Source organism: Oryctolagus cuniculus, chromosome 3 (genome assembly GCF_051225735.1).
Source record: "Oryctolagus cuniculus isolate XC-2025 breed Fujian yellow rabbit chromosome 3, ASM5122573v1, whole genome shotgun sequence".
NCBI classification, from domain to species: Eukaryota; Metazoa; Chordata; class Mammalia; order Lagomorpha; family Leporidae; genus Oryctolagus; species Oryctolagus cuniculus.
The window spans coordinates 178,687,944-178,711,013 of NC_142869.1; the positions used below are offsets into that span (position 1 = coordinate 178,687,944).

The window sequence follows — 23,070 nt, forward strand, 5'->3', positions numbered from 1 at the left end:
AAGTCAAAGATGTTTTGAATTGAATGATAATTTAAAGTATTTTAAAATAACATATTAATCATTTAGAATGCAGTTAAGGAATACATAAATGCCATAAGTTGCCCTAGCCATTGCAGACATTTGGAGAGTGAACCAGTGGATGGAAGATCTTTCTTTCTCTCTCATTTTCTCTCTGTCTCTTTCTCTCTCTGTCTCTCCCCCTCTCTGTAATTGTGCCTTTTAAATAAATATAAAAAGAAGTACATTTCAAGAAAATGCATATGAGATGTCAGTGCTGCAGGCAGCGGCTTAACTCGTTGCACCGCAGTGCCACCCCATGAGAAGGAATATCAACAGATTTTTAAAGAATATTTCATAATGATAGAATGATCAATTCACCAAAACTTACCAGTCATAAAGCATGCATAAATGGGCTTAATATCATATTTTCAAAATGCATAATGCAGAAGCTAACGAAACTGAAGTAGAAGTAGCCAAATATGTAATTTTTGTTGGAGAGGATTTTAGTTATTCTTAGTAACAATCATAATCAGTAACAATATAAATGATCTAACAGTGCTATCATACAACTTGATATAATTGCAGGACACTATGCACAACAACTATATAATATACTTTTTTTCAAGAACACATGAAATATTCACTAAGATAGATTCTTTATCAGGACATAAAGTAAGTCTACAACTTTGAAGTGTATGTCCTCAGACAACAGAACTAAATTGAAAATAACAAAAAGATATCTTGAAAATCTATAATTACTTGGACATTAAATATCATAATTATATTTATGCAAAGGTCAGAGAAAAAAGTCATAAAAGATACTAGAAAATATTTTGAACTGAGTGATAATTTAAGAATAACATATTAAAAGTTTAGAAGGCAGTCAAGGAATACATAAAGAGAAATCTATGGATTCAAATGCTTATCTCTTATGAGAAGATAAAAAATGAAGAAGCCAAACCTTCAACTTCAGAAGCTAAAAATGAAGCACAGGTTAAATTCAAAGTTAGAAGGAAAGAAGGTAGAAAAATAAAAATACAAATTTATAAAATAGGAAAATAACAGAGTTCAAATTATACAGCTCTTTTTAGAAGATTAATAGATAAAACTCTACCTAAGTGATAACAGATTCTTAGAAGTGAAGTGCGTAGATCATAAGGGATATGCATTGAAAATGAAATATTAATAAAGTCTACCAGAAAAGGATTTACTCACTTACAATACTCTAGGGCAAAAGAAAATTCCCTTTTCCCAAGTCATTTTAACAATAGATGATACTAGTATTTTTCATTCTTTAACTTAAAATATTGTATGTTTTAGTTGTTTTCACAGCTATTAGAAAGTTAGGCATTTTTATATATTAGAATGCCGTGAGGTTTTTTAATTGTATGACCTGCTTTTTGATTTTTTTCTTATTGATTTTTACAAGCTATTTTTCTATTCTAGTTAGTATAAAGTAAGTTTTTGCCTGATATTTATGCTGCATGCATTTCTTTTCCATGTTTTCTTTGCTTTTTTTAAAATCTTACTCCATAGGAGTTTATAATTTTTTATTAAAATCTAAGTTGATTTCTGCATTTAGAAAATTGCTGAGGAAGATTTTCACCATAAAATTATTTTCCAGGGGCCAGCGCCATGGCTCATTTGGTTAATCCTCCGCCTGTCGTGCCGGCATCCCATATGGGCGCCGGGTTCTAGTCCCGGTTGCTCCTCTTCCAGTCCAGCTCTCTGCTGTGGCCTGGGAAGGCAGTGGAGGATGGCCCAAGACCTTGGGCCCTGCACCCACATGGGAGACCAGGAGGAGGTGCCTGGCTCCTGGCTTCGGATTGGCACAGCACCAGCCATGGCAGCCCTTTGGGGAGTGAACCAACAGAAAGAAGACCTTTCTCTCTGTCTCTCTCTCACTGTCTGTAACTCTACCTGTCAAATAAATAAAAAAAAATTATTTTCCAAAGTCCTTATTCAAAAAATGTATTTTGGGGCCAGTGTTATGGTGTATGGGTGTCAGTTGATGTCCTAGCTGCTCCACTTTTGATCCAGCTTCCTGCTAATGGTCTGGGAAAAGCAGCAGATGTCCTAAGTGCGTGGGCCCCTGCACCCATGTGGGAGACTCAGAAGCAGCTCTTGGCTCCAGCCTGGCCCAACCCTGGGCTTTGTAGCCACTTGGGGAGTGAACCACAGGATGAAATATCTCTCCGTCTCTCTAGCTCTGTTTTTCCTTCACTGTCTGTGACTCTGACTTTCAAATAGATAAATCTTTTAAAAAATGGATTTAACTTTTATATTTTCAATTTTAATGTATGTTATAAAGTGGGGATTATTTTTTCTTTGTTTAAGATTTATTAAATATATCATCATATATTTTCTCTCAAATGTCAAATTTTTCTCTTTTTTAAAACTAAACTCCCACATATATTAGTTTTTTTTGTTTTTGTTTTTGTTTTTGACAGGCAGAGCTAGACAGTGAGAGAGAAATAGAGAGAAAGGTCTTCCTTTTTCCATTGGTTCACCCCCCAAATGGCTGCTACGGCTGATGCACTGCGCTGATCCGAAGCCAGGAGCCAGGTTCTTCCTCCTCGTCTCCCATGCAGGTGCAGGGCCCAAGCACTTGGGCCATCCTCCACTGCACTCCCGGGCCACAGCAGAGAGCTGGACTGGAAGAGGAGCAACCAGGACAGAATCAGGCACCCTAACTGGGACTAGAACCCAGGGTGCCAGCAGGGCGTCACAGGCAGAGGATTAACCAAGAGAGCCGCGGCGCCAGCTATATATTAGTTTTTGAACTCAACTATTTCTATGCCAATACTTCCTGTTTTGTTTTATTTTTAAGTTTTATTTATTTATTTGAAATTCAGTTACAGAGAGAGAAGGAGAGAAAGAGACAGATCTTTTCCATCCACTGGTTCACTCCCCCATTGGCCACAACACCAGGGTCTGTGCCAGGCCAAACCAGGAGTCCGGAACTCCATCCCAGTCTCCCACATGATTGGTGGGGAGCCATTTTCCACTGCCTTCCCAGGCAAAGTAATGGGGAGATGGATCAGAAGTGGAGCAACTGGGACTCAAACCAGCACTCATATGGGATGCTGGTGACACAGGTAACAGCTTAAGTCATTGCACTAAAATGCTGGCCTGGCTACCTAGTTTTCATTACTGAGGTGATATATATTTTTATATACATAGTAGGGAAAACCTCATTGACCTTTTTCACAAAAGTTATTGGTTCTTCCTATAGAATTTTCCTTTCCCAGTTAACTTAAGAATCAATTTAGTTTCTGTAAAAATCATGTTGGGATTTTGGAAAGTATTCCATTGGATTTATTAGATTTATTTCTTAAGTTATACAAGTTTTTTCATTTAAGAACATAGTTTGACTCATTATTGATAAAAATCTTAAAAAGAAACAGTACCAGTTTTTAACATAATTTTATTTTTTTAAGAGCTCCACAAGCATTTTTGATTTACTGATTGAAAGCTACAGAATCATTAAATCTACCATATATCACTTGAGGTGTTATGTAATTTTATATTACAATATTCATTTTAAATTCATTCCCCTCCCCTTTTACTAGTCTTCATGCATCTCAGTAAATGGAGCTACTATATATAGTTTGTTGCAAAAGCCAATAATTTGAGTCAAATCTCTCATACCCTACATCTGATGCATAACCAAATATTTATTCTGATTCTAAAATATGTCCCAAATCAGTTGACTCTCTGCATCTCTATTTCAGTTATTCCAATCAATTAGTTATCATTTATTAACTGATACATCAATTAGGACTAAAGATGGGTAACATATGACCAAGAAAACAAACAAACAAAAAAAACAAATAACAATGACTTAAGATAAATGCTTACTGCTCTTTCACGAATATGAGTGGTTAAGTTTGTTGCCTTCCAGTAGTGAAAGCTAGATTGCTGACTCCTAAAACGATTATGCCGATGACTTCCAGCCTAGGGTGTCACTGCCTGCCAGTTTATGGAGTGATTGCCAGGTGACCCAAAACCTTTTATGCACTAAATATTATTCACATACTGAATACATAATATCATTTATTTAGATAATATTTACTCTATGGTATGTTATTTGGGGTTATGTAGATCCTTTTATGGTTAATAAATCTTTCACACACACACAGACTTACACAAACATATATATAAATATATGGTCCTTTTCTTAAAACAATGTTACATTTTGGTAAATCCATCAGAAGTTGAAAATATTGCAAGTTGAAAATGTATTTTAAAATTATTTTGAAAATAAACAAAAAATTTTAAAATAGTAATACTCATAAAAATTCGTTTAATACACCCAACTTACCAAACATCACAGCTTACCAATGTTGTGCATTGTGACATATGTGTGTATGCTCCCGTAATCAGATGGCTGGTGGGAGCCATGGCTCACTGCCTCTGCCTGGAACCATGAGAAAGAATCATAGTGCCTATGGCTAGCCAGAGAAAAATCAACTTTTGCAAAGAAAGTATTCTATCTACGCAGTGCATGTAGCTTTTGCACCATTGTAAATTCAAGAAATTGTAACATGAGCTACCATGCCAGGGCATGTGTGTATACACGGAGTACTTGTACTGTGTTTGACCCTGAAAATAAAGTGATGAATAAATTAGGAAAGTCCTTTCCTTGTTATAGAGAAGAAAGACAATTAATTAATTAACAGTATAAGCATTTTTTAATAAAATATTTATTTATTTATTTGAAAGTCAGAGTTACAAGAGAGAGAGTCAGAGAGGTCTTCCATCTGCTGGTTCACTCTCCAATTGGCCACAAAGGCCAGAGCTGTGCTGATTTGAAGCCAGGAGCCAGGAGCTTCTTCTAGGTTTCCCACGCGAGTGCAGGGGCCCAAGGATTTGGGCCATCCTCTACTGCTTTCCCAGGCCTTAGCAGAGAGCTGGATCAGAAATGGAGCAGCCGGGACTCGAACTGGCTCCCATATGGGATGCCAGTGCTTCAGGCCAGGGCATTAACCCACTGTGCCACAGAACTGTCTCCAACAGTATAAGTATTCTAAAGAAGATAAACAGTGTTCTAAGAAAGAGTAACTAAGGGACAGTCTTTTTGTGGGAAAAAGTGATTTTGACCTTAGAATATGGACATTGTAGGACAGGGGACAAAGTTGTCGCTCCCCCTCTTCGTGGAGGAGCGACACTGAACCCTGCCTAGGCTTCATATCCGAGTCACGGCACCATTATGTCACTCCCCATCTTCGTGGAGGAACGACACAGGACCCTGCGCTGTTCTTTTGTCTGCTCGGCCCTCCCCGGGTTTGCTGCTGGTTCTTCCCGGGTTGGCTGCTGACCCCTCCACCTCCGTGGAAGGGCGGTTCCCCCTGCCACCTTCCCCACTTCCGCGGGGGAGCGGCACACCGCCGGCCGGCTCTCTCGGGGGCTGCACAGGTGTTCCTTCAGATAGATGTTCCTGGTGCGTGTTGTCTCTCTCCTCCTTTATAGTCCTCTTCCACCAATCCCAACTCTGCTACCCACATGCCGAGTACGCTGCTCTCCTCCAATCAGGAGCAGGTCCTGCTGTTTATTGGTTAAACTGGAGGCAGCTGTGTAGAAGCTGTTTCCTCCTCTCCCAGCGCCATATTGTGGGAGAGCAGATGCCTAGAATAAGTCTTAATTCCAGTAACTTAGTCTAGTCCGAGTTGCTCCCAGTTGCTCCCCACACAAAGTGAAAAGGATTTGTTCAAAAACGCAAAAGCAGCAGGTTTGGCTGGAACTTCATTTGGAAGTGTTACCTGAGACAGCTCACGCAAGGAAGAATTCAGACCTCAGGTGGAGAGTAGTGGCAGACAAGGTTGCAGTGTCTGATGGAGAAACACACCTCACAAACCAGACGGAGTCTCCAGAGAGAACTGAATGCCCCGTCTACTTCAGACTGGCAATGAAGAGAGTACCCCTGACAGCCCAGGCGGGCATCTCAGTAATCCCAAGAGCCCCGTCCATATCCAGACTGGAATTTCATGGTCAGGAGTACAGATCCCTTATTTCTCCTCCTCTCCTCTCTTCTGGGAAATTACTGGGTGGAGGGTTTGCTGGATGTGAGATTCTGGAAAATCCTCTCAGGACCTTATCAGCACAGTGTTATCAGACTTGACTGCCCCTTGGTGCAGGGCAGGGAGATGCCCCTAGACTGCCCACAGGGAGAGGGCTGGAATCCTCTATCATGGTTATTGAACAAGAGCAACTTAAAGTAATTGCTGGTCTGTTTTCAGGGCTTGTTTCCATCGGGCACAAATTCATTTTCTTTAAAAATCCCCATTTGCTTCAGTCCATCTTACACACATAGGCTAATATCTCCCTAGCTACACAACAAAAGGAAAAGTGTGATATTAAATAAGATTGGGAGAAACAAAGCCAATTATTCAGGGTCTTTCTGGTATGAACCTTATTCTAAAATGAGTTGAGTTTTAAACAAGCAGGGGCATGATTTGTTTTACAATTTATAAAGAGAACGTTGGCTACTCTGTGGGGATTAGATTAGAGGGTGCAAGCTTAAGAAAGACAGCAGACAAGCAGTTATGACGGCCACCTGGGCATGGCACATGGTAAGTTGCTCTCAACATTCATTCTCTTTTTTCTATTTAGTAATGGATTTCATTTTTGCCTGGCTGTTTCATATAATATCTTATAGACTACATTTTCCAGGGTCTAGTGCTGTGGTGCAGTGGGTTAAGCCACAGTCTACAGTGCTGGCATCTCATTTGGGTGCCAGTTTAAGTCCTGGCTACTCCACTTGCAATTCAGCTCTCTGCTAATGTACCTAGGAAAGCAATGGAAGATGGCTCGAATGCTTGGGCCGCTGTACCCATGTGAGAGACCTGGATGAAGCTCTTGGCTCCTGGCTTCAGTCTGGCCCAGCCCTGGCTATTGTCCATTTGGGGAATGAACCAGTGGATGGAAGAAAAATCTCTCTCTCAGATTTATTTATTTATCTGAAAATCAGTGTCCCCTCTCCCCTTTCTCTGGCTTTCAGATAAATAAATAAATCTAAGAGAGAGAGAGAGAGAGAGAGAGAGAGAGAGAGAGAGAGAGAGAGAACATTTTCCAGCCTCCCTTAAATCTAGATGGAGCCATGTGATTAAGTCCTGTCTAATGAGGTTTAATTCAAAGCACTGTGCTAAACTTCCAGGTAGCCACTGACAGTGCTGACCTTGGCCTGAGCCCAGTGCTCCTAGAAGACGGTGATGGCTGAGACATTCCTTCACTCTCCTGTCTTCATGTTCCCTAAGCCCCCAACCCCTCTCCTTTCATGTTTTAGAAACGAATTACCTCAAAGACTTCCCCTCCCCTCCCCCATATGACTTAGATAAGAGTCCCTGTCCACTTTGTCTTGGCTCCTGTAAGACTGTCCAGTGAGTCCCTCAGTTTTCACTACACCTGCTGATAAGGCCAGGTACAGACCCTTCAACTGCCCATTCTTTGTCTCAAAAGTGAGTAGCCTATACTAGAAGGGTGTAGCTAGACACGGACATAAATATTTCATATTCAGTCAGCTGACTGTGACTTTCTCTGTTTGTAAAACAATTACAACTGTAAATCACTCCACCTGGGGCTTGTGTATGTATCCTGCTAAAGCTCTAAGGTAAAACCCCACAGCCAATGCATTCACATTCTGTCCTTTGGACTTGGGCAGTGCTGCTTATCACAATCACCTGAATACAGTCATCTCTTTAATTGTCCTGTGCATGTCATTCACGTGTTTTTATGAGGCAGGTGGCATATCTTTCTTTGCCCCTTCCTCCTTCCTAATGCTTGAAATGTGTCTGTAAAAGCTGGAGTTCAAGCAGCCTCCTTGGGCCACGAAGTGGCATACATTTAACAAGAACTATACTCTGTCAGAATGCAGGAAGGGCTACAGAAGAAGTATAAAAGGTGTAATGAATCACAAGGCAGGGTGAGACTAATTGTGAATCTCAGGAGTGACTTCAGAGACGGCGATACTTTAGATAGGCCTTAAAATAATGAGAATATTGATTAATTGATGAGCAGAAATGACATGGATGATAGAATACTTGTCCAAAATTTCCGTGACAGGATGTAACACGTCGTTGTACCTGAGCGAGTGCAAACAAAAGAGTACTACACATTGATAAAATCTGATGGTCCTTTATTGCCCTAAAGCATTCTCGACTCCGAAGCCCAAAGCAACAGGGTTTATAAAAGCAAAAACCACAAAATCGGGAGGGGAATACATGGTTACTGGGGTCAAGCTAACCTAAAACATATGTGAAACCAGTATCAATTATAATCTTGACAATACAAGTTACAATCTTAACAATATCAATTATAATCTTGACATTAATCCAAATGTTGGTTTTAATCATGTGTAGGACATAGACAAATTACATTTTTATCATTAACCCAGGTGCAGCCTATCCACTTCCAAGCTTGAGCGATCATGCTAGGGGGTGCTATGCTTTGCCAGGTGTCATGTAGTGCACTGCTATTGTCCAACTGTTTTAGATCATAGTTTCAGACCAGCGTCTTATGGTGAGGGAGGGGGAGAGTGCCTTCCCAGAACGGAGTCTCAGGTGCTCTCAGACCAGTCTCATGGTGGTGGTGGTTGGGGGAGTGTCTTCCCAAAGTGGAGTCCCTACTGTCAAGGTGTTACTTCAACGTGATCAACAGAACAAGACATAGGCAACTAAGTTTATGGGATTAAAAACATGGGGGGCTGGCTCTGTGGCCCAGTGGGTTAATGCCCTGGCCTGAAGCACTGGCATCCCATATGGGAGCCAGTTCAAGACCCGGCTGCTCCACTTCTGACCCAGCTCTCTGCTAAGGCCTGGGAAAGCAGTAGAGGATGGCCCAAGTCCTTGTGTCCCTGCACTCGTGTGGGAGACCTGGAAGAAGCTCCTGGCTCCTGGCTTCGGATCGGCACAGCTCTGGCCGTTGCAGCCATTTGGGGAGTGAACCATCAGATGGAAGACTTCTCTCTCTCTCTCTCTCTCTCTCTCTGTGTGTGTGTGTGTGTGTGTGTGTGTGTGTGTGTAACTCTGAGTTTCAAATAAATAAGTCTTAAAAAAAATGGGTGGCAGGCTACAAATTAAAGTTATCCTACTAAGGAGAGCAGAAGTAAATTGTCGCTCCCCCTCTTCATGGAGGAACGACACTAAACCCTGCCCAGGCTTCATATCCGAGTCACGGCACCATTATGTCGCTCCCCCTCTTCATGGAGGAACGACACTAAACCCTGCCCAGGCTTCATATCCGAGTCACGGCACCATTATGTCGCTCCCCCTCTTCGCGGAGGAACGACACAGGACCCTGCGCTGTTCTTTTGTCTGCTCGGCCCTCCCCGGGTTTGCTGCTGGTTCTTCCCCGGTTGGCTGCCGTCCCTTCCACCTCTGTGGAAGGGCGGTTCCCCCTGCCACTTTCCCCACTTCCGCAGGGGAGCGGCACACCGCCGGCCAGCTCTCTCGGGGGCTGCACAGGTGTTCCTTCAGATAGATGTTCCCCTTAGATGTTCCTGGTGCATGTTGTCTCTCTCCTCCTTTATAGTCCTCTTCCACCAATCCCAACTCTGCTACCCACACGCCGAGTACGCTGCTCTCCTCCAATCAGAAGCAGGTCCTGCTGTTTATTGGTTGAACTGGAGGCAGCTGTGTAGAAGCTGTTTCTCCTCTCCCAGCGCCATATTGTGGGAGAGCAGATGCATAGAATAAGTCTTAATTCCAGTAACTTAGTCTAGTCCGAGTTGCTCCCAGTTGCTCCCCACAGTAAATAATGATGCTAAGGAGAGAAAAAGAAACACTGGGAGGAGGAATACATTAGTGACTTTAGTGGTAATCACTTGAGCCAGAGGTATTGATGAAATTTTCAAGTGGAAATTCATTAGAGTAGTTGCTGCTGAGATGAGGTAGAGAGAATGATTTAATTTTCTGCACAAAGAAAAAAAATGTGGAAATAGATGCACTGATAGTCGAAGACTCAAAACCTGAATACCCAGTGCAGCAGTAGGCAGACCAGGCTTTGCTCAACCAAGAGCTAGGGCCTGGGCTTACAGCAGCTTGCAGCTCTACCCCAGTAGTTTGGAGTAACACTGATCTTCGAGATTTTAATAGGTCTGCTAAGAAAACAGTGTTTCATGTTCCATTACTTTAAGACAACTGAGTTTGGATACCAACAGCTTCTTTACACCTGGTATTCATTTTTGAAATTTTTTGTTTATTGACCTGGAGCACAGAGAGAGAGAGCTCCCATCCGCTGCTTTACTCCAGAAATGCCCACAGTAACCAGTGATGGGCTGAGGCCAAAACTGGTAACGGGGAACTCCCAGGGCTTTCCTGTTGCTGGTAGGACCTCAGGTATTTGAGCCATCACCTGCTGCCTCCCACCATGTTCCTTAGCAAGAAGCTGGAGTCAGGAGACAGAGGCAGGCATTGAACCCAGTCACTCCAAAATAGAACATACACATCTTTATCTGAGTCTTAAACACAGGCAAAACACATACCTCCATAAGCATTTTTAAAGTAGCTAACATGTCATAAATCCCAAAGGAGGGTAGGTGATAGTGTGCAGCGTTTTCAAGACTCATTTCACTGCTGAACACTTTTATTACACAATAATTTGGAACAATTTGTATTTTGGACTCTACACTTCAAGATAATTGGGACAAAGTGTAAGATAATTGGTGCTAGAAAAAGGAAAGCCTTTCTGTATCCCAAAGAAAACCTTAAAACCTACTGCAGGGAGTCCCTCTGTGAGACTTGTCAGAACCAAGGCAAAGTTGCTTTTTCTCTTACGGTGCCCATTGCTCACAGCAGCTTGGAAAAGCATTCATTTTTAAACAGAGTGGAATTATTTAGCTTTTTTTCCATACTTGATCCCTTCACAATTCAGAAGTTATTTGTATGTATTCCTATTTTTATTGGACAATAGTTTTTTTAACATAAGTGCAATAAAAATCCATTTCTCCTTACTGCAGGAAAAAATTGAAAATATTGATTATATTACCAAGGTTTTGACTGGGTTGTCATTAAATTGTTTATGGCCATGGCAGATGAGACTGAAGCCTACCTAGTTTTGGCTTTCTAGCCTTTCTAAATCTGAGATTTCTGTGAGATCAATCCCTTTTCTTGCTGCACTTACATAAATAATCAAGCCAAATTTGATAAAAATAAACTTATTTTGCAAGCAAATTGGTCTTTCTTTGATTATCTGTGTTAGAAAAATGCGATGACTATGGAGAAGAAAATTATGTTTCTAAGGAAACTATAATAACCTGTTATTAGGTTGTAGCTCTGTTCATTGATTTGAATTCTTGCATTTACCCATGGGTTGCACTAAATTCTGAATTCTTGTTTTCTCTAATATCTGGCTATAGTTCTTGAACTAAGAATAAAAACTACTCTGTTCTTAAAGCTCCATGAGCTGAAACTGAGTAACTTGGTATAAATTTATGGGGGGTCACAAAGAAAATTAACTGAACCACACAAGGCTAAATCCAGATACTTGAACTGTAAAGCTAGATGAGAAACTGACATTGGAATTAGACTCCCTAGGATGATGAGATTCTCACTTAAGCAATTTTTCTTCTTGCTTTTGCCTACCTGCTATGATTTGAATATAGTTTATCCCCCTGAGCTCATACAGGTGGTTAGCCTCCAAAATCATATGTTGATGGTTGTAAGATGGCAGAACCTTGATCTTTCTATCGTGGTCAGAAGTGAGATCTTCAGAAGATTGTTGGGTCTGCATGGGGTCATTAGAGTGGAACACCCATGACTGAATCATGATGGCTTTATAAGAAGAGGGACACAGGCACAGAGAGATCCACACCAGTTCCCTGGGTCTTGCCTCTTGATACTCTGAGCCACCTCAGGATGCTGCTACCATGAAGGCCATCACCAGATGAGGGCCCTAGACCTTGGACCTACAGAACACTGAACCGAATTAACCCATTTAACTTATAAAACTATTTAGCCTCGAGTATTTTGTTACAGTGAGACAAAAGCTGACTAATGCACCATCTTTTTCACTAGTCAGGATAATGGTGTAGTTAAGTTTTCACAGTCAGTAGGTGCTGTGAGTAACTGGATAGAACCTAAGCAATCCTTTGGTCCACACCCCAAGGTAACCTCTTACTCAAACTGTACTAGTGATTCTCTTATCAATAATACTCTTAATTTAATCCAGTCATGAGATATTAAATGATAAGTTTGTTCTAGATTATCTATTGGTTAAATAAGAAAATGTCTATGTCATTAACCATATTGCATGCTGTACCAGGATAAATCACTCTGGGAAGATAGAGCTCAACTGAATTAGAGAGTAGCTTCTATGGCTACAGCAACTTATCTAGTGGCCCACAGTCATGTTAGTTAATTGGTTGCTGTAAAGTCTAGGTTCATGGCCCAAAATTGTTATAAAACTTTTACTTTTTTGTTTTGTTTTGTCTCATATTATTTCCTACTTAAACTTTATACTTGTCAAAATTCTGTAAAGTACATTTAATTCATAACAAATTAGTGCTGGACCAGCACTTTGAGATGATAATGAATGCCTACAGAATAGACAAAATTGGAGCCAGCATTGTGACATAGCAGGTTAAACCACCACTTATGACTTTGGCATCCAATATGGGTGCCAGTTCATGTCCCAGCTGCTCCACTTCCAATCCAACTCCCTGCTGATGGCCTAGGAAAAGCAGAAGAAGATGACTCAAATGTTTGGGCCCTTGCCACCCACATGTGAGACTTGGATGAAGCTCCTGGCTCCTGGCTCCTAGTTTCGGCTCGGCCCAGTCCTGGCTGTTATGTCCATCTAAGGAGTGAACTGGTAGATGGAAGATCTCCCCCCACCCCAACTCTGACTTTTAAATAAATAAATAAGTCTTAAAGAAAAAAACATTTATCCACCTGGAGCTGGACTTATCCAAAGCCAGAAACCCGGAGCCAAGAGCTTCTTCCAGATCTCCCATGTGAGTGTAGGGAACCACGCACTTTGGCCATCTTCCAATGCTTTCCCAGGCACATTAGCAGCAAGCTAGACTGGAAGTGGAATAGCTGGGACTCAAACCAGCACCCATATGGGATGCTGGTGCCGCAGAAGGCAGCTTTACCAGCTATGCCACAGTGCCAGTTCCCAATAAATCTTTTTCTTTTTATAAAAACAATAGACAGAATTGAACTAAATAATTGACTCAAGGTAAACATAGCTTGATAACTACTTGTTTTAAACTATTTTATTACTTGAACGTGGCTAAAAGATTTTTTTCTTTTGTAAACATGTATTTACTTATTGAAGGGAGTAGGGGAGATCTTCCATCTTCTGGTTCACGTTCCAAATGGTCACAACAGCAAGTGCTGGGCTTGATTGCTGCCAGGAACCAGGAGCTCTGTCCAGGTCTCCCACATGGATTGCAGGAACTCAGATACTTTGCCATCACCTGCTGCTTGTCAGGCACATTACCAAGGAGCTGGATTAGAAATGGAGTAGCTAGGATCTGAATCAGCACAAGTGATGTGGGATGTGGCATCCCAAGCAGTAGCTTTACCCACGGCACCACAATGCCCAACCCACTAAAAAACTCTTGATGTTGATTCATAGTTGCCCATCACTTCCTTCTGGCATGGGCTCAGCCCAACAAACTGGGGCAGGTCCATCCCAGCAGCAGGGGATAATCAACACACCTAACTAGATGGGCTGACGTTGTGGTAGTAGGTAAAGCCGCCTCCTATGACATAGGTACCCCAAGTAGGCACTGGTTCATGTCTTTGCTGCTCCACTTCTGTTCCAGCTCCCAAATGATGGCTTGGAAAAAGCACTGCAGGATGGTCCAAGTGCTTGGGCCCCCACCACCCACGTGGGAGACCCAGATGAAACTCCTGCCTCTCGGCTTTGGCTTGGTCCAGAGCTGTCTGTTGCTGCCTTCTGGGGAGTGAATCAGCAGGTGAAAGATTCTCTCTGTGTCTCTGCCTCTCTCTCTGCTCTGACTTTGAAATAAATCTTTAAAAAACCTAACTAAGGAATAATTAATCAGCAATGCTTTCAGAGAAAGGTCTTGATCAAAGAGAAAAATGTTAAAATTGTCAGAATAAAAAGGGAGACACTTGTGTGAAGTCCTAACAAAAGATTAAAACAAAGCTGGGTGACTAAAAAGGGTTTTGTACGTGTATGCTCAATAAGAACAAAAGTTTCTGCCAGAACTACAACCTTGCAAAAAGGCCTCCACAACCTTATACAGAAAACATGTTTACAGGGTATCTGTCCAACAACCTGTTCAACCTTGGACCAACACCTCCCTTGTTATTGATCCTTGTAACCATGAATTTTTATTTTAAAATGATTTATGTAACTCTTTTCATTTTGCCTTTAAATTGTTCCTTGTCTCAACCTTTTCCAATTTATTCATAGTTTCCATATTCTGCAAATTTTTCATTGCAATGCTCCCTAGTTGTTTCCAAATACCTTGTATTAGAAAGCCTTAGAGAGTCTCTGTTATCTAAAGGCTGACACTTCCTAACTTGTGGAGTCATACTGTGGACCTCCTTACCAGTAGTATTACCTTTTAGAAGCCATAGATGAATTAAAAATCTGTTTCAAGCTATGAAATCTCTCCCTTGAAAATTGTGCGACATATTTAGGTATGTTGCTTTCCTTGGAAGCCCAAAATGTGCTTACGGTTAACAATATTGACTCATTCATTTTAATATACAGTTTCACAAATAACTTATAAGCTTACTTACTAATAAGCTTATTCCAAAAATATGTATTAAAAGATCCAAAGTACACAAAGCAAAAAAGTGGTATCTCCTTCAATCTATTGCCTCCCATCTACTTCATCCCATTTTCTCAGAGATCACTGTCAATAATTCATTTTTTATTTTAATAAATTATTTATTTATTGAGAGGCAGAATGAGAGAGAAAAACAGTGAGAGAGTCAGGGAGAGATCTACCATCCACTAGTTCATTCCATAAATCCCTGTGACAGTTGGGATAGGCCAGGCCCAAGGTAGGAGCAGGGAACTTCATTTGCATCCCTCACTGAGTGGCAGGTGTCAATTTCTGCCTCCCAGACCCTTTGGTAGGAAGTTGGTTGGAAATGGGAGGCACTGGGCCTTCATATGCTGTGACCTAATGCCCATTCCAACAATCATTTTCAAAGCATAGCCAAACACAGTTTAAAATATGTAAGATTATTTTACCATTTTCATTTCTAAAATTTATTTTATTGTTGATATTTTCCACCTGGGTTTATATTATTTATTCTTTTCAATAATTCCTGATACGATATTCTGCAATTTTCCATTTTCTCCCACTTCATGTTAATCCATTTCAGAAATATTTATTGAACGTCTGGTCTGGGTGAATCATACTAAGTGGTTGGAGGAATAGCAGTGAGTAAGACAGAGTTCCTGCCCTCAGAGAGCACTGTGGTAAGAGAGGGTAAGTCATAAACAAACGTGTGATAAATACGGAATGCGGCAGCTATGCAGGAAAACAAAAGCCCCAACATGAGTTAAAACGAAAGGGGATTTGGTTTTGTGCTGATGTTTGAACAAGTCTGCTGTGAGAGAATTACCATTCCAGACTACTGAAAGCAATTTTTTTTTTCTTTTTAAAAGGTTTCTTTATTTGAAAGGCAGTTACGGGACACAGGGAGGGTGGGAGATTCCTCTTCTATGCGCTGGTTCACTCCCCAAGTGACCACAATGGCCTGAGTGGGCCAAGCAGAAGCCAGGAGCCATGAGCTCCATCTGGACCTTCCCAAGGACTCGGGCCATCCTCCGCTGCCTCCCCAGGTGCACCAGCAGGCAGCTGGACTGGAAGCAGAGCAGCTGCGACTCCAACAAGTGTTCATATGGGGTGCTGGCTTCCTGGAGGGTGACTTAGCCCGCTGCACCACTACGCTGCTCCCCACTGTAAGCAATTTTTGTACGAATTTTCATTCCAGGAATCAAGGGTGAAGAATGAGTCCTTGTGCTCTGACAGCCTATGTCTCAGGCTAATTAAATGAGATATAAACATCCTCAGCCGTTACTAAAACACCATCACTGCTCAACATATGTACATTTTTCTACGATTACTTAAAATTATCTGCCGTCCTAGGGCCTCCAGGGGCTAGTATTTAAGCACGCTGGTCATCAGGTCTTTGGTCTCCATTTCTGCGGACACCTGGCACGCACAGGAAAACACCTGTTTGCTTTCCTCCCCTTAGGCTGCCTAGAGTCAGCTTCCTGCGGGCTGAATTCACGGCGCGCTCCCCGCGTGGGGAGCCGGCCCGGCAGGTGCAGCGCAGGGTGTCCCCGTTCTCCCCTTTCTTTTCAGCTAAGGTAAGCAAGGCCCTTGCTGGGGACGAGGCTGCAAGGCCTCACCCTGGGGGCCTGAGCAGGGTGGTTTTCCACGAAGGACGCGTGCGGCTAGCCGGAGAGCAGAGGACGGGGCAGGGGCGGACTGGGCACGACCTGGGGCGGGCGCGGCTTTTGGTTTAGAGCAAACGGCAGCCTCCCGGCTCGAACTCCCAGGGTAGAAACCCCACAGCCAGCAGGAGAGCACACTCAGCCCCTGAGAGCCCCAGCGGGAGAGAGGCAGAAGGCGCAGGGCCCGGGTGCCGGCCGCAGGGCGTCGCGGGCGCCCGGAAAGGGGCGTGGCCGCCTCGCGCCGCCCGCACGAAACCAGCGAGCGCAGAACCACGCCGCGCGAGGCTCCTCAGCCGAACGCCGAGCGCTCGATCGCCGACCCTCCGCTCCCCGCCGGCTCCTCCCGCCCTCGGGTAAGTGCGGCTGCAGCCTGGCGCGTGGGCCGCGGGAGGGGGCGAGGGCGGCGGGGAGGGGAGCACGCCCCTCGCGCCCGCGGGCCCCGGATGCTGGCGGGCGCGCGCGCGCGGGGGGGGGGCGCGGCTGCTCGGAGGCCGCGTGACGGCCGTGCTGGGCCGGGGACGCGCGCTGCTCCGGCTGCTGGTGCCGCTCGCGACGAGGAGCGCGCGCGTCCGTCAGGCGGCTCCGCGCGCTCGTGGCTGTGCGGGTGGTGGGAGTGCAGTGGGGGAATCCTAACCTCACACTCTCTGTTTCCGCGTGCAGAGCCAGTAATCCGCTATGGAGCGCGCTTTCACCCCGCTGGAGCCCCTGCTTCCCTCTGGTACTGTATTCGTTCCACGCTGTGTGCGGCCCGGGGCCGCGGGCTCCGGACACGATCCGGGTTCTGCCCCGAGCGCCGCAGCCCTGTGCCCCCTGGTGCACCCCAGAGCCGCCGCGCCGGCGCCTCGGTGGGTGCTGACTGGCCCTTCACCCTCCGGGGCTGCGCTCGGCGGGCGCCCGGACCGGGAGCGGGGTGCACTTTCAGAACCTTTAGAGGGGCCGCATTGATCCCACGAAGCACTGGCCAGCGGCTGCAGACATGTCTTTGAGGTGTCCACACGCTTGAGGAGTCTACTGTTTTTAACGCTCAGGTTGTGCTTCCTGTGGGAGCCCCTGAGCGATCCGTGACACAGAGCGTTGGCAGTCTCACTCTCCTGTGAATTCTGGAGCCGCAAGCATCCTTGTATCCCACAGTTCTTATGTGCTTCCGTGTTCAGTGCGGACGGCTGCTGTTTGGTCAGCACGTGAACGCGGGGTGCTTGTGTGGAGAACTGACTGAGCTCCGCCTGTGGGCCAGGCCGCGCCCCGGAGCGGGGGTGGTCCTAGTAGGACCCTGTTCTCCCTGCCCGGTTCTTTACCTTTTCCTGCGTCTTTTGTAGGTGAGGGAGAACAGTGACGGAGTGAGAATCTGAGCCCACTTGTTTTCCACTTGGTTACGATTTGGGGTGCTCAATCATTACCATAACAGCTGTTCAAGGAAATTAAGAAAGTCGGTGGCAAACAGTTTGCAAATAAAATTTCGTAATTCTCTGTCATCCAGCAACAGCAGGACCCAAAGCTTTTCCAAGAATAAACATTTGATTCAGGTAGCCTGTTGACATTCGGGTTTGTTATGACCCCTAAAGACTTTACCGTCCGAAGATGCCCACTGTTTTCCTTATTAAGGGCAGTACAGTAAGAGGCAGTGCTGCATAGTCAAGGTGGTCTTGAGAAGTTAGAATCCCTCGGTTTAATCCTAGCTCTGCCACGTGCTGGCTACCTGACCTTGAATTTCGCCTTCTTCACCTGTGAAGCAGACACGTCCCAGTTAGGGGAAGCACTTTGTTTAATAGCTGCCAGCGGTGATATTCAGCAGTAAGTCTGAAGTGAAAACAGGAGGCCGGCTGGATCGATCTCGGAGTCAGTGCTGAGGTGGGAAAACTGCAGTGACCTGGGGAAGACAGCTCTGCTCCTTCTGTTTCTGTCAGGCTGAATGGAGGAGGCCTTGACTCCTCCAGCCCCACGTGGGTAAGCTCGTGCTAGACGGAGACCTGTAGGAGAATGGCAGAATCCTCTGTGAAGTACGGATCCGCTGAGCCAGGATTCAGCCCTCCCTCCCTTCCTGGGGTGGTTCTCATAGTCTCTTCTTGTTTCCAGTCAGAACCATGTAGATTCCTCTGTTGTCTGAAGGTTTAACCTTGAAACAAGGGCACAGTTTATACTGACTCTAGATAGAGATAAGATATTTAATAACACGTTAGTAAGAGGGATCTGGATAATATCAGGTCCTTTACAGTAACTCAGTACCCACTTGAATTAACCCCTTTGTGAAATAGATGTTCAATACTTAGCTTGGAGAGAAGTAGTTTTTCTGTTATGAATTTCTATGAATTTAATTTCTTGACATAATTTATCTATAATGCTTACTCAGATATGGTGTGGTCAACAATCCAACACTTAAAACCGATTCTTTCCAGATTAAGAATTTACTAGGAAATGTATTGTGGGCCAAAATGCTTATCTCTTTGGGGTGATCAATAGCTCAGAGAAAGATAATAGTTAATAATATATTTTCTTTTTATTTTTTTATTTTTGCTAAGTTTTGTTTTCCAATGGGCAGTGTAGACTCATTTACTAGTCATAGTAGACATTGATGTTATTTCTAGTTTTTAGTGTTATAATCTGCAATGCATATCTTATTATAATATTTTTGCATATTTATGTGAGTAAATCAGTTCCTAGGATAAACTTCTAAGAATACAATTGCTAGAGCAAAGGATATATGTGCATTTTCATTAGTAAGAATAACACTCCACTCACTAGGGCATATCATTTGTTACTGGGTCCTGTAAGGGATACGAAAGTGAAAGATGTGGTACCTTCTGTCCGAGAGTGTACTGTCTAGTTGGAATGTCAAGAATGAGACAGATTCTAGTTTGATGTTGAGTTGTATGGTGTGGAGCCCACACAGGAACTGTAAGGATTGGGAATAGGGAGTTGAGAGTAGGCTGGAGAAGGTAGAGGAATTGTGGGGTGATAAGCCATGAGCTGGGCCTCCAAAGGAGCCCTGGACTTAAATGAAGCACAGGGAAAACAAAAGAGCATTGCAGGTGAAGGTAAATCCTTGAGAGAGAGCTCAGTTGTCTGGACACGAAAACATTCACACAACATAGAGACAAGACAGCCTGATTAGGCTTCAGGGCACTGAAGTGGTGAGGGTAAAATTAGATTGTGGAGGATAGAGAATTTTATTGCAGGATAGAAGATGGAAAGTTTTGGTTCCCATTCCTCTTTTGGAATAGTCTATAAAGCAAGCTTTAAAATTTTTTTTAAATTTTATTTGAAAGGTAAACAAAGAAAATTCTTCCATCTAATGGTTCATTCCCCAAATGCCTGTGACTTCTTGGACTGGGCAAAGTGTAAGTCAGGAGCCCAGACCTCAGTCTCGGTCTCTCATGTACACCTGACAGGGACCTGCTGCCTCCCAGAGAGTGCATTAGCAGAAAGCTGGGGTGGGAACCAGACCTGAGACTCAAACACAGGCAGTACCATAGGGGATGCAGGAGTCTGGGGCCTGCAGTGCCGGACTCCAATGTGGGCACCGGTTTGAGTCCCAACTGCTCCACTTCAGGTCCAGCCCTCTGCTATGGCCTGGGAAAGCAGTAGAGGATGGCCCAAGTCCTTGGGCCCCTGCACCTGCGTGGGAGACCTGGAAGAAGCTCCTGACTTCGGATGGGCACAGCTCTGGCTGTTGGAGCCAATTGGAGAGTGAATCAGTGGATGGAAGACCTCTCTGTCAGCCTCTCCTTCTTTTTCTGTGTAACTCTGACTTTCAGATAAATAAATCTTTAAAAAAAAATAGCTATGCCAAATGCCTGCCTCAAAGCAGACTTTTATGTATCCTACAACTTAAACTGTCAGTCATGGTTCTGCTTTGCTAACCAAATATAAGGATACGTCACAAAGTTTGTGGAAAATAATTATTGTGAGAAAAACTGTCTACATTTCAATTTGTTTTACACTAAACTTTTTTTTTTTTTTTTAAGGCTTATTATTTGAAAGAGTTGCAGAGAGAGATGGAGAGACAAAGATCTTCCATCAGCAGGTTCACTTCCCTGGGTGGCTAAAATGGCCAGGGCTGGGCCTATCCAAAGCCAGGAGCCAGGAGCCAGGAGCTTCATCTGGGTCTTCCACATGGGTGTTGGGGGCCCAAACACCTGGAGCATCCTCTGCTGCTTTTCCCAGGCTATTCACAGGGATTGGATTGGAAGTGGAGCAGCTGTGATGGGGTGGGTGGCTCAAACCTGTGTTCAGATGGGATGCCGGCTTTGCAGGCAGCGGTTTTTACCTACTGTGCCATGACGCTGGCCCCTAAAAAAGCATCTTTTAATTCAATTTTTCCAAAAGTTTTTTGAAATACCCTGATAGTCATGTGCCATATAACTACGTTTTGGTTATCATTGGACTGTGTATATACTAGTGGTCCCATAACGTCATAAAGGAGTTGGAGAGTTCCTAATGCCTATTCTTTTCCCTATATTTTCTGTTTAGATACACAAATGCTTACCATTCTAACAGTTGCCTACAGATTCAGTACAGTAACATGCTGTACAGGAGCAGTAGGCTGTAACATAAGTTATATATGTTGTAGTATGCTATGCCATTGGGTTTGTGTAGGTGCACTCCAATATTCACAGAAGATGAAATTGCCTAAGGATGAAGTTCCAAAGTCTCTTTCAAGTTTTCTTTATTCATTTATCTGAAACAGAGTGACAAAGAAGGAGGGACAGCAGGAGGAAGAGGGAGTAAGGGAGAGATACCAGTCTTCCATCTGCTGGTTCATTCCCCAAATGCCTCAATTGACAGGGCTGGATCAGGCTAAAACTGGGAGCCCAGAACCCCATCTGGGTCTCCCATTTGGGTGGCAGGATCTCAAGTGCTTGGGCCATGGGCTGAAAGCTGGCACAGGAGCAGAAAGCTGGATTGGAAGTGGAGCTGGAACTTGATCTCAGGCTCTCTGACATGGGTTGCAGCTTCCCAAGTGGTGGCTCAACACAATGCCTGCCTTCCCCAAAGTCTTTATCTTGACTCTGAAGTCTTTCCAGGATCTGATTCCTAACTACTTGACCAAATAACTTTCTGTTCACTTCTCTGTCGAAGCTGAGTTCAACTGCCCATTATTTACAGAGGTGAGTCTTTGTTCCAGCTTCTTCCCTTAGCTCATACTGTACCAGGAAACTTGAACTGAGAGGTGGGACACACCAAGGCTCTTACCAGAAAAAGCAGCTTTATTCTGCTGGCTGGCCCAGTTCCGTCTCCAATTCCTGGGCCCTGAGCAAAGCAGGGCATTGTCTTGTATACCCTGCCAGAAACAGCTTCAGGTTTCCTGACACATATTCAGTTATACATCTTTTGATTGGATGTTGTAAAGCTCCAGCCTCATTTAAAAAGTCCTCACACAGAGTCACACCTGTATGCACCTGGATCCCTGCAGTATTTCAGAAAACTCCCTCTACCCTCCTGTTCCTGGGAGGCCCCTGCAACTTTACCATCTGGAATGTTCCTTGCTAGTTTTTAGATTTGTTATTAAGTTTTAGGCACACTGTTGGGTATGTAGAGGTATTGCTATGATTTTAATTTGCATATCGTTTGTGACAGATTCCTTGTATCACATGTCTGTTGGTCTTTCGCGTATTTTGTGAAGTGTTTCCTTAAATATTTTTCTGTTGGGTTGTAGTTCCTTCTTAAAAAGTTTGTAGCTCTTTATATATTCTGGGTACAGTTCTTTAAATCTTGATTTTCTTATCAATAAAATAAGGAAAAAGACACCTTCAAAGGAGAGTAGTGAAGATTAAAGAGTATGTATAAAGCATCTCACATTGATATATAGTAAGAACTCAAATATTTTAACTGTTTTTCTCATTGCTTTTTAAATTTTTTATCTAAAGGGAATCTTTAAAAAATATTTAATTGAGAACACACTACTTCTATTTTAAATTTTATAAACATGGATGTCTTTCAGTATGTTCTTATAAACCTGGGCATTTTTGCTTTGTGTCTCAATGCTTATGAGCATTTTATCATGAAGCTTGGTATTCAGAGCTCAAAATCTTTGAGCCTTTTTTAGGCAAGTAAAGTTGGTTTACTTTAAATAGCCAAAACAAAGATGAAGCCTGTGTCCTCCTCAGTATCATTACTTTTATGTGTTTATTTTACAAGCTCTTAATTAAGACACATAACTGTTACAGAAGTTTTAGTTTCTAGTCTTATAAATTACTGATTTTTTTTATTTTCACATTGTTTTCAGTCTTATTAAGGTATAATTAACAAAAGCCATGTATTTGAATTTTCACAACATGGTATATACACATTATAGAAAGAGATATAAACAAAGGTGAAATAAAAATACCATACTCCGGCCTCACTGAGATTGCACTGCATACATGTATGTGTAGTCTGTGTGTATATTCCTCTAGATAGTTCCTGAGTATTTTGATGTGCTTCAGTATTTTATAAAATCACAGTATTTACTGAAGTTTGTTGTATTCCACTTTCCCATATCAACTTTCATAGTATCTAATATATGTTCATATTTAAATTTCCCTGTTCCATATTAACTTTTCCAGTTGCTTATTCCAACAAGACCATTTGTGGATTTTCTTCTGTCTTTTTAAAGCTAGCATAGTTGCCCCTCACAGCTTTAATGCCCCTTGACACTAAATATTAACATTAATGCTGACACTTTATATCACTTTTAAATGG

At 43.2% G+C, this 23,070-nt stretch overlaps 1 protein-coding gene across 7 annotated transcripts in view; it reads left to right on the plus strand.

Annotated features, from left to right (window-relative positions):
• Nucleotides 1-16,605: 16,605 nt before the first annotated feature.
• Nucleotides 16,606-23,070, plus strand: part of TPK1 (thiamin pyrophosphokinase 1) — a 464,784-nt gene continuing 458,319 nt past the window's right edge. For 4 of the 7 annotated variants that reach the window (XM_051849810.3, XM_051849814.3, XM_089329602.1 and 1 more), the window contains exons 1-2: nt 16,606-16,745; nt 17,053-17,110. In XM_051849810.3, the coding sequence (XP_051705770.1) occupies nt 17,068-17,110 (43 nt within the window). In that variant the 5' untranslated portion in view covers nt 16,606-16,745; nt 17,053-17,067. Of the gene's footprint in view, nt 16,746-16,918; nt 17,111-23,070 lie in introns of those variants that run through there. The other 3 variants (XM_051849811.3, XM_051849815.3, XM_089329600.1) reach the window with 2 other exon arrangements.